The sequence below is a fragment of the Cetorhinus maximus genome, chromosome 8, assembly GCF_964194155.1.
Source record: "Cetorhinus maximus chromosome 8, sCetMax3.hap1.1, whole genome shotgun sequence".
Classification (NCBI taxonomy): domain Eukaryota; kingdom Metazoa; phylum Chordata; class Chondrichthyes; order Lamniformes; family Cetorhinidae; genus Cetorhinus; species Cetorhinus maximus.
Genome location: NC_135886.1, coordinates 104,759,868 through 104,771,889, shown reverse-complemented (window position 1 = coordinate 104,771,889; position 12,022 = coordinate 104,759,868). Strand labels below are relative to the sequence as shown.

The 12,022-nt window shown below is 43.1% G+C and overlaps 2 protein-coding genes across 9 annotated transcripts in view; one reads left to right on the top strand and one right to left on the bottom strand.

Moving 5' to 3' along the window:
* The window catches only part of LOC144683856 (sodium- and chloride-dependent neutral and basic amino acid transporter B(0+)-like), a 435,158-nt gene that overhangs the window by 127,128 nt on the left and 296,008 nt on the right, over positions 1 to 12,022 (top strand). The gene's annotated exons all lie outside the window — the stretch shown is intronic.
* Positions 1 to 12,022, bottom strand: part of LOC144683854 (sodium- and chloride-dependent neutral and basic amino acid transporter B(0+)-like) — a 453,756-nt gene that overhangs the window by 287,427 nt on the left and 154,307 nt on the right. For all 8 annotated transcript variants that reach the window (XR_013577349.1, XR_013577348.1, XR_013577347.1 and 5 more), the window contains 3 exons: positions 6,509 to 6,641; positions 4,971 to 5,111; positions 3,191 to 3,419 (listed from right to left, as the gene is read on the bottom strand). Coding sequence is in view for 2 of the 8 variants with exons in the window: in XM_078547361.1 (XP_078403487.1) it covers positions 3,191 to 3,419; positions 4,971 to 5,111; positions 6,509 to 6,641 (503 nt within the window). In the remaining 6 variants the exon portion in view is untranslated. The remainder of the gene's footprint in view (positions 1 to 3,190; positions 3,420 to 4,970; positions 5,112 to 6,508; positions 6,642 to 12,022) is intronic.

Below are 12,022 nucleotides of genomic sequence, written 5' to 3'. Positions count from 1 at the left end.
AGAGATAGAGATGGAATTGAAAGCACACGTGTAGTTGCTGCTGGCTACATTGTAAATAAACCTAATTTTTCCACTTAGAAAGTTGTCTGCAGATCACTATGTTACATAATAGATGACTTGGCCACGCATGACAAACTGGCAATGAGGATAAATCAGGATAAATTAAGATAGATTGGAATTGGTACTATACCTGGCCCAGTGATTGTGAGTATCAATGTCCCTATAAAATAACAGAAGATGTACTCACCCAAAATACCCTAATTTGGTAGAATCAATCCCCTTGAGCCAGCCACAGACAATTCGTCTCAGTTTATGGAACAACTCGAGTTCTTCTTTCAAGTGAATGAAATCATGGGGGAAGAGAAGACGCGAGTGATCGTCTTGAGTACTTGTGAAAGCAAAACCTACAGTTTGATTTGAAGATTGATGGCACCCAGTGCCTCACATTCAAAGAATTTCAGAGAATTGGTGGGCCTCATTACAGGACTTTTTCAACCCAAGTCCTCAGTCACGATGCAGAGGTTCCGGTTCACTTTGTGAAATAGAGCCCCGGGTGAGACAATTGCTAGCTTCATGGCAAATTTGAAGCAACTAACGGAATATTGCAAGTTTGGTGAGACTCTGAATGAGATGCTCAGAGATCATTTAGTGTGCGGTGTGAAAGAAGACACTATTCAGAGAAGGTTGCTGGATGAAGTGAATCTGGATTTTAAGAAGGCGTTAGAAATAGCACTGGCCATGGAAAGTGTTGTAAGAGATTCACAAGCAATACAAGAGGTGCAAAATGGCATCATACTACAAATCGGGTGGGAACAGTCAGCCGAAAGTGGCGCAAAAAAGCGAGACTCCGCCACAAAGCGGGAAACAGCCCTGCGAACTGGAAAATAAGAAGAAATAATTTAGCAGCTAAATCGGAGAACAACTTTAATCGATGTGGAAACAATCAGTCTTTTAGTGTTTGGCAGGTTAAAAAAGTAGAGTGTCACTTTTGTTACAGAAGTGGACATATATTGGGACAGTGCAGAGATTTAAAACAGGCTTGCAAACAACAGAAGAAGCCCAATGAGATCTACAGTGTAGAAGAGCCTGAAACAACAAATTCTGACATTTATTCATTGTTTAACATGAAAGTTGGGAAGACAGAGCCAATATTTTTTTCAGTGCAAGTGAATGGTAAACCATTAAAAATGGAAGTAGACACGGGAGCTTCCACTATGGTAATTGGAGAACACACTTTCAGATATTTAAATAATGATGAACATCAATTAAATTTGGAACAGACATTTGCCAAACTGAAAACATACCTTTTACTTGGTCTTCTTCGCCTGTGTATCAGCAGAGTAATTGTCCATTATGGAAACCAGTCGGCACAGCTACCCTTGATGGTATTAAGAGGCAGAGGACCAAGCCCTCCAGGGCAAAACTGATTAAGGGAAATCAAACTTGATTGGTCAGTGAGATTTCAAGAAGAAGCTGGAAGAGTTCATGTGTTGTAAAAGGAACAAGGCAAAGTATGGCAGAAAGAGCCTCAAGGACCACTAGCAGAAAGAGTTCAAGGACCACAACAGGATGAAGAAGGCATGTGTAAGGGTTCAACAACCTGAAGAAATGTGGTCTATCTCAAAAAGGCCCTGCTGAATGACAGGTTTCAAGACGAAGTGAGTAACCTTCACAAGGAAAAGGAAAACCTGTTGAAAGACTTTCACACACTACAAGATTTCCTCAGGTCAAAGTCTGTGCCTCTGGAAAAGTATGGAGAGAGACAAAAAGAATCCAACACCTCTCTGAACAAATTGAAGAATGAGTTGGCAGAGAAGACACAATGTTAAATTTTTCAGGAGGCTGCCAACAAATACAAAAAAAAAGAGACAGAAGAGCTGAAGAATCAGCTAAATGAATTCAAAGAGGCTTTGCAAACAAAAATCGGAGAGTTTTCCAAGAGGCGAGCAGATAACGAAGTTTTGGGAGACTCAGCTACCAAACTAAGACAAGTTGAAATTTTACCTGAGAGAATTCTGGTAAATAATGAAGTCAAATTGAAAGTCAACACTAAACTCTGTGGTAGAAAGGAGAAGACAAAAAGGAAGAAGGTTCTGAAAAGACAATAAAATCGTGGCTAGTAGCATCTATAAACACTCGAAGGAGGCAATTATCGACCTGTGCCTACTTAGATAATATTCCAGTCCCTCACAATGGTTTGCTGGATGATGATGCTGAAGATAAAATCAAAGGGGTACAAGTTACTTCCAAGACCTTATCTGGAAAGAATTTTAGATGCTGTAGACAAATATGAAGAAACTAACAGGTGATTCATTGGAGACCAAGCCTGCATGCTTTATTTTTCACGACAAAACGACCCCCCAACACAACCACAGGAGCAACACCTGAAAAATTGTTGATGTGGCACTTTCTTAGGACAAGACTGAGCCTAATATTTCCAAATTTGGAGGGGAAGGTGGAGAAGGTTCAAGGAAACCACCTGAAAGACTGAACTTGTAAATTTCATGACTTGTGTATATATTATAATGTCATGAGATAAATATACTTGTAAATACAATATGTACAGCAAAGTTAAAGGGGGAGGAATGTAGTAATTATGGTTTTGTTAAATGCTGGTCTCTACCTTTAAGAATAGTCCTGTGATATAAATCACATGATCTGTGTAAACCAATGTGTTGGCGGAGCAGGCTACCTTCATAGTCAGTGTAGAGATAGAGATGGAGTTGAAAGCACACGTGTAGTTGCTGCTGGCTGTATTGTAAAAAACCACTTAGAAAGTTGTCTGCAGATCAACTCTATTACAAATCGGTGACTTGGCCATGCTACAGCACTTCTATACCTTGTTCTCCTGATCTCATACCCCATCCTCATCCTTTTCCTCCCATCTCCTCAATCCATTATGTAATTGCTCATTTTGGACCCACACCTTCCTCTTCTCTTCATTCTTTCCACACTTTCCCTGTCCCTCCCCTCACCTCCCCTCCACTCCTGAATTCCTCACTCTCCTATCTCCTTTCCACCCACCCTCCCTCTCTCTCTCTCTCCCCCCCTCCTCTTCTCTCCAATGCAGTACAATTGGATCCAGAATTTGCCAATACAATGAATAGTCTGAGATTGCAGAACCCAAACAGTTTTATCACAAGTTTGAAAGTATTTTAACAGAAGACAGTAAGTGTAACTTTGCATTCACCTGACTGTGCAACCTCTGAAACAGGCTTCTCTTGTACATGAGCCATGTGTCCAAGGATGGAGAAGACAGCAAATCCAGCAAACACACTTGTAGCACAATTAACAACACAGACAACGATGCTATCTCTGTAACAGTTATTGTGGAATTTGTTGTATGATGACAGTGTTATTAAACTGCCCCAACCCACTGCAAGAGAATAGAAAATTTGTGTTGCAGCATCTTTCCAGACCTGGAAAATAGAAAATAGAATTAATCAGCACCAGGAAGTTTTACATGAACTCTTTCAACAGATAAAACGACATTACCCATGAGGAACAATGTGGAGGGTTAGTCATATAGCTCAATGGAGACCTGACTGAATGAAGCTCCCTCTGGTCAACAGTAACTCCATTAAACAGCAGGGCCATCATTCTATCTCCCTGTCTACTAATTTCTGTCAAATTCCCCCAAGGAGCTATGATGCTTTCCACTGGCTTTCCACTATGTTTTCCAGTGAGTGATTTGATTCATTACTTGCTGCATGTACACTGACACCCAGCGACCTTCATTTTTTTATTGAAAAGAGCAACAAAGGAAAGACTTTGAATATAAGACGAGGATCCACAAATCCCAGTCAGGGTATTTTTCAACCACCCTGAATTAAACTAGTCAAGGATAGAAACTAACAGTGATGGAGGTTTGAAGCTACATGCTAAACTCCTTTGTGGCCAATATTTAACCAGACTAAGGGCGTAAACCCTGACAAAAAAATCTGGAATGGAGTCCAAAGGCAGACTGATATCGCAATATGTCATCTTTCTGCAACTCCTGCAACCATGTCAGTGACAAATATAGCACTCTGCATTCTTCTGGACTCAACTGAGGGGGCTGAGAGGGGACCCCTGACGTTTGGGTAGCCCAGCGTTGAAGAAGTGAAGAGACATATTTGAACTGTTAAGATAGAAGGGAAAAAATACTAGACAATCTAACCAAGCTTAATGCGGTTAAAACCCCAGGTTTAGATGGATGTTAACTGCAAATACTTAAAGCGAGGGAGGAGACAGCAGAGATACTTCTATCCATACATAAATTTCAAAGAAAAAAGTGCTGAGAATGGGCCAGGACTTTAAGGCCCCTCCCACCTGGCGGCACATTACGGTCCCACTGAACTAAATGGAGATTTAAGTGGCTCACCGCATCCACCAGATGGAGACACACTGCAGGGAGGCCGTAAAATGCTGGCAATGGTGAATAGCAAATGTCGTTTCAATCTTCCAGAAGTGGGAGCAAAGCAATGCATGGGAAAGTTATCCAGTTAATTGACATCAGAATGAGGTAACAATACTGGAATATTTGCTGAAAATTCAGATAATTGAACATCTAGAGTCTGAAAATATAACATGAATAATAAACAAGTATTTCGAAAAGGATGGTCATGTTGAAAGAGTAGACAAAAATAATGCCATGCACGTGACTTTTAGACCCCTCTGATCAGGTGCCACATGTCAAAGGTTAGGATATACGGAGCCAGAGATAGGCAACAGAGAGATTGAAAGATGGCTACAGACATAAACCAGAGGGTGGGCATTAGGGGAAGTTTCTCAAACCGGCAGTCAATGATCATCTCCAACTGATTCCCAAGCAATGACTGAAATCTTGGCTATAAGTGAACAACAATCCAAAATCAGCCCTCAGGCCTTTAACTAATTAGCTTAAACACAAGAGATAAATAAACAGGAGCATGAAACAGCCTGGCTGAAAATTACAGCTGAAATTCCATGGATTATTCTGGTGTGTTTACCTTAGCGTCAGCCAGTTTGGAGAAGTCTGACTGGCTTCCAATGTAGAATTCAATTCCTTTATCAGCTCCTTCCAGGGTAACACCTCGGATCAGGAGTATGATCAGAACCACATAAGGGAATGTCGCAGTGAAATAAACCACCTGAACATGGAGAGTAACTTGTTAGATTTTCCTGTATTACTGGTACAACATTTACAATATTGAATCCAATTGAATGGTAAACACCTCCGATGGTGATCAAAGCAGAGAATGAAGCAGAAGATGATTGGGGGATTAATAACCACAAAGAGTGTAAATTTAACACTGTAACTGCATTCAAATAGCATAATATTATTCTAACTTAATTGTGGGCAGAATTTAACCCATTGGCTGGTGGGTGGGCCCCACCGGCTCAGCGGCGGGTGGGCAGCCGAACCCCACCGCCGAAACGGGGCCCGCCGCCATTTTGAGTGGGCGGGCCAATTAAGGTCCACCCAGCGGCCTGCCCGACAGGAAGCGCTATGCACTTCCTGTGCGGGGGGTGGAGGGAATCCCCATCGGTCAAAGTGCACTCTTTCGCCCATGCACGTGAAAGAGCACACTGCTCCCTGAGGCAAAGTCCTGTCTCAGGGAGATTCGTGAGAGGTAAGTAAATTCTAAAAATAGATAAATATTAAAATTATTAACATGTCATCCACATGTGACAATGTCACATGAGATGGGACATGTTAATAATAAACACATAAAATTTATTCAATTTTTAAAGAAAGGACATGAAACTTCATCCCGCCAGTGAATGAAGTTTCATTGATAATCTGCAGCCCGCTGGGGCTCCTGGCTTGCTCACCAGCCTTAAGAATGGCCGGGCAGGGTGTTTAATAATGTTAATTAGCCTGTCAATGGCCTTAATTGGCCATTGACAGGTCAGCGGGCGAACAGCTGATTTCGCTGTCCACCCGCCTTCGTGAATATTTAAAGGGACCGGGATGACGTCGGGGGTTACTCCCAACGTCATTCCGCATCATTTTCCCCTCAGCGAGTGGGCCCCACCCCCAAATCACCGAGGGGAAACTCCTGGCCTATGTCTCGTATTCGGCGAGGGGTGGGTGCATATTTAAGCAGGACATGAGAACAGAGTCTGATGAATATATGTCACTCCACATATTTACGCCTCACGTTTCTTTGCCATTCTTGACGTCCAGGCAAATGTCATTTCATTCATAAAACCATAATCCTAATCTGTTCAATCACTTAGCCAGTCCTTCCCAGCCTTCCAGAGCAGGAAGTCCCTGTATCAGGGACTGAAACCCTTAGAACGAGGGGCACATTTCAGGGGTTTGGGGGAATTGCTGCTGTTCTTTTACTCAAGAGAAAGATCTTCAGATCACACTCAAGCCTGAAGTGCTCAACAATTATGGATCTCCCACTGCCCAAAGAGTCACTGTTAACATCATCTGTGAGATAAACCAGCCCATTTCACTAATGATTTATAAATTTGAGTTTTATTGTTGCAGAAATCTGTCACTAATTTTAACTCGATTCATCATTAATTGTTTTACCTTTCCTGAAGATTTGACTCCTTTCGATAACGCTGCCCCAACAATCAGCCAGGCCAGAAGCAGACAGAGGGCTAAATACCAGACCAACTCCCCAGTTTCATCCATTGAACTGGTTCGGCGTAAAACCACTTTACTGAATAAAATGACAAAAGGAAATGTACAATAAGGACAATTTTCATTCCTGTTCATTTATGTCCATATGTTTTAGTGAAGGAAATCTGTCTTTTACTGGTCTGGCGTACATGTGACTCTGGACACAATGCAATGTGGTTGACTCCTTACTGCTCTCTGAAATGGGCTCACAAATTTCTCAGTTGTACAAACTGTTATAATAAGGCTAAGAAGAATGAAACTGGATGGCTCTCCCAGCATCAAACTGGGCATTGAATAGAAAAAGCCACAGCCAGCCGAGTCAACCCTCAAAGTTCTCCTCATTAATATCTGGGGACCTGTGCCAAAGTTGGGAGAGCACTAAAACTATTGTTCATTACACACACTTATCATTATAGAATCGTAGAATCATCTCAGCGCTCTTGCATTTGCTGCAGTCATTGGTTTCCACAGGTACAGGGAGTCATGGACTGCAAACTTGTGGCAATCAAAGCACCTTCAGATCATCCAGGAGCCTTTATCAATTGTAAAGGATTCCACTCCCTAAATGCTCAGCTGGTATGAGGTCACCAGAAGGTTTTCATGGATATCAGAGTAGAAATAGCAGCATATATCGGATGAAAACATGGCTGAAGAGATGATGTGAAGGGGAGGGTTTCAGATTCCTGGGGCATTGGGACCCGTTCTGAGGTAGGTGGGACCAGTACAAACTGGACGGGTTACACCTGGGCAGGACCGGGACTGACGTCCTAGGGGAAACATTTGCTAGAGTGGTTGGGGAGGGTTTAAACTAAAATGGCAGGGGGATGGGAACCAATGCAAGGGGTCAGAGGAAGGGGAATCAAAGACAAGAACAAAAGACAGAAAGCGGAATAAGAAAAGTGATAGAGAAATCAAGGGCAAGAATCAAACAGGGTCTCAGTGAAAAATAGTGGGAACGGGATAAGTAATATTAAAAAGGCAAGCCTGAAGGCTTTGTGCCTTAACACAAGGAGCATTCGCAATAAAGTGAATTAACCTTGCAAGTAGATGTAAACAGGTATGATATAGTCGGGATTATGGAGACATGGCTGCAGGGTGACCAGGGATGGGAACTGAACATCCAGGGATATTCAGTATTTAGGAAGGACAGACAAAAAGGAAAGGGCGGTGGAGTTGCATTGCTGGTTAAAGAGGAAATTAACACAACAGTGAGGAAAGATATTAGCTCCAACAATGTGGAATCTGTATGGGTAGAGCTGAGAAACACTAAGGGGCAAAAAACATTAGTGGGGGTTGTATATAGACCCCCAAACTGTAGTGGTGATGTTGGGAATGGCATTAAACAGGAAATTAGAGACGGATGTAATAAAGGAACATTTGTAATTATGGGTGACTTTAATATGCATATAGATTGGGCAAATCAAATTAGTAACAATACAGTAAAGGAGGAATTTCTGGAGTGTATATGGGATGTTTTTCTGGACCAATACATTGAGGAACCAACGAGAGAACAGGCCATCCTCGACTGGGTATTGTGTAATGAGAAAGGAAAAATTGCAATCTAGTTGTGCGAGGCCCCTTGGGGATGAGCGATCATAATATGATAGAATTCTTCATCAAGATGGACAGTGACATAGTTGATTCAGAGACTTGGGTCCTGAATCTTAATGAAGGAAACTACGATGGTATGAGTCGCAAGTTGGCTATGATGGATTGGGAAACGTTACTTAAAGGGATGACGGTGGCTAGCCAATGGCAAACATTCAAAGAGCACATGGGTGAACTGCAACAATTGTTTATTCCTGACTGGCACAAAAGTAAAATAGGAAAGGTGGACAGACCATGGCTTACAAGGGAAATTAGAGATAGTATTAGATGCAAGGAAGTGGCATACAAATTGGCCAGAAAAAACAACAGACCTGAGGATTGGGAGCAGTTTAGAATTCAGCAAAGGAGGACCAAGGGATTGATTAAGAAGGGGAAAATAGAGTACGAGAGTAAGCTTGCAGGGAACATAAAAACTGACTGTAAAAGTTCCTTAGGTATGTGAAAAGAAAAAGATTGGCTTTAAACAAATGTAGGTCCCTTACAGTCAGAAAAGGGGAATTTATAATGGGAACAAAGAAATGGCTGACAAACTAAATACATACTTTTGTTCTGTCTTCACAAAGGAGGAAACAAATAACATACCAGAAATGTTGGGGAACACGGGGTTTAGTGAGAGGGAAGAACTGAAAGAAATCAGTATTAGTAGGGAAATGGTGTTGGGGAAATTGATAGGATTGAAGGCCAATAAATCCCTGAGGCCTGATAATCTACATCCCAGAGTACTTAAGGAAGTAGCCCTCGAAATAGTGGATGCATTGGTGGTCATCTTCTGAGATTCTATAGGCTCTGGAACAGTTCCTGCAGATTGGAGGGTAGCTAATGTAACCCCACTATTTAAAAAGGGAGGCAGAGAGAGAGGGAATTATAGACCAGTCAGCCTGATGTCGGAAGCGAGGAAAATTCTAGAGTCCATTATAAAAGATTTAATAGCTGAGCATGTGGAAAACAGTGGCAGAATCGGACAGGGTCAGCATGGATTTATGAAAGGAAAATCATGCTTGACAAATCTACTGGAAATTTTCGAGGATGTAACTAGGAGAGTTGATGAGGGGGAGCCAATGGATGTGGTTTATTTGGACTTTCAGAAGGCTTTCGACAAAGTCCCACATAAGAGATTGGCGTGTAAAATTAAAATGCATGGGTTTGGGGGTAGAGTATTGAGATGGATAGAAAACTGGTTGGCATACAGGAAACAATGAGTACGAATAAATGAGTCTTTTTCCGAATGGCAAGCAGTGACTAGTGGGGTACTGCAGGAATCGGTGCTGGGACCCCAGTTATTCACTATATATATTCATGATTTAGATGAGGGAATTAAATGTAATATCTCCAAATTTGCAGATGACACAAAGCTGGGTAGGAGGGTGAGCTGTGAGGAGGATGCAGGGATGCTTCATTTGGACAAGCTGAGCGAGCGGGTAAATGCATGGCAGATGCAGTGTAATGTGGATGAATGTGAGGTTATCCATTTTGGTAAAAAAACAGGAAGGCTGAATATTCTCTAAATGGCTATAAATTGAGAGAGGGGAATGTGCAACGAGACCTGGGTGTCCTTGTACACCAGTCGCTAAAGATAAGCATGTAGGTGCAGCAAGTGGTAAAGAAGGCAAATGGTATGTTGGCCTTCATAGCCAGAGGATTCGAGTACAGGAACAGGGACGTCTTGCTGAAATTGTACAGAGCTTTGGTGAAACCACACCTGGAATATTGTGTGCAGTTTTGGTCTCATTATCTGAGGAAGGATGTACTTTCTATAGAGGGAGTGCAGCGAAGGTTTACCCGACTGATTCCTGGGATGGCGGGACTGACATATGAGGAGAGATTGAGTCGATTAGGATTATATTCACTGGAGTTCAGAATAATGAGGGGGGATCTCATAGAAACCTATAAAATTCTAACAGGACTAGACAGGATAGGTGCAGGAAGGATGTTCCCGATGGTGCGGGAGTCCAGAGCCAGGGGTCACAGTCTGAGGATATGGGGTAGACCATTTTGGACTAAGATGAGGAGAAATTTCTTCATCCAGAGACTGGTGAGCCTGTGGAATTCGTTACCACAGAAAGTAGTTGAGATCAAAACATTGTATGTTTTCAAGAAGGAGTTAGATATAGCTCTTGGGCTGAAAGGGATCAAAGGGTATGGGGAGAAAGCGGGAGCAGGCTATTGAGTTGGATGATCAGCCATGATCATAATGAATGGTGGAACAGGCTTGAAGGGCTGAATGGCCTATTCCTGCTCCTAGTTTCTACGTTTCTATGTCTGTGAAGATATTCTGGAAGCTGCCACGAGGCCTTTATTCTGCACCAGTCACATCTTCCTCAGGTATTTGCATCTCGAAGCGGTGTCAGCCGATGGCTCCTTGGAGACAAGGGCTACCCTCTGAGGATGTAGTTGATGACACCAGTAAGGAGCCATACCACTGATGCAAAGGAGAGGCACAGCTGTAGCCACATAAGCTAAAGCCACAAGAGCAAGCAATAAGCATGTTGTGATTCCGGTGCCTGGACAAATGTGGGCAGCCTTCAATGCACAGGCACAAGGGTGTCCAGGGTAGGAGTGGTCTGCTGACACAATATCATGCTGCAGAGAGGGCTGGGGCTGCAGGAGCAGGAAGGTCATGACTGCTCTGCATCTTCACAGGTGGAGGAGTAAGATGAGGAGGAGCCTGATGTGGTCAGAGTGCCTGCAACCACTCGGCTAGCTGCCAAGAAATGCTCACAACAGACTCAACCAGGCAAGATTCAGATAACCTGAGGGTGTGAAACTAAGGGCATAACAATGTTGAACCCATCGCCACCACAAACACCAGCCTGTCCCAAAGCAGAAACCATTCCCACAGTCAGAAATCTCTCCATCTCATTCACAATCTTTGCTTCCACTCTGATCATAACATTCTCCTCAAGGCTAATGTCCATTTGGAAGATGGGAGGCAACAATGGAGGTGAATAGAAAGAGGAACTTGAAATAAAATGCATGATTCATTCATATTTTGTAATAAATTAACCCACTGAGGTTTTGATAGTCATCCAAATGTGTTCTCTCATGCAACTAAAAAGAGTTCCCCTTCCTTTAATAATTACCCCGATAAGGTGTTACCTCTGTGGCTTCAGCAGGGCTAGGGGCAGGCTGCCCATTCCCTTGCTCTGAAGGGTGAGGTGCCTTTGGCACCTGGTGTCTTGGTTTTGGGGCTTCAGAGTGTCTCAACAAAGACAGCCCTACCCGCAGCTGTGCAGGGAGCAATTCGATCATCAGGACAGGTGGCATATTGTCCTCAGTCTGAGGGGCAGTAGGGGAAGAGGATAAGAGAGCATAAGCAGAGACCTCACTTTCAAGTTCCATTTCTCCATCTTCATTCTCCAATGTCCTACTTGATGGACATGTGGCAGGTGAAAGACGTGAACTGGAACTGACACAGGGTAATGGTTCAGCCACCATTGTTGAGATCCTCACATTCCAATTAGCGGTGACAGCAAAATGACATTATAGATCGTTAGGTGCACTGTGGCATCTAATTACATCACCAGGTATCTGGGAGACGCCTATCTCTCCATCATAAATGGCCATGCACTCCACTACCCTTCCAAACTCCATGGTTCCTCCCCTGCAGTGGACAGAGTGGCTCTCAGTCGAGAACGGCTCACACTGGAGGGCCACTCCCAATTCTCTGCCTCTCCCTGGATTTATGCACTCTCTTCTCCTGCAATGAGACAAAACAGGAAGCTATGAGGATCAGAAATGGAAAGGAGAACTGACAACATTGTGGGTGGTGGCTGTGAGGCATAGTGTGAGATGGCACAGACATGAGGTGAATGT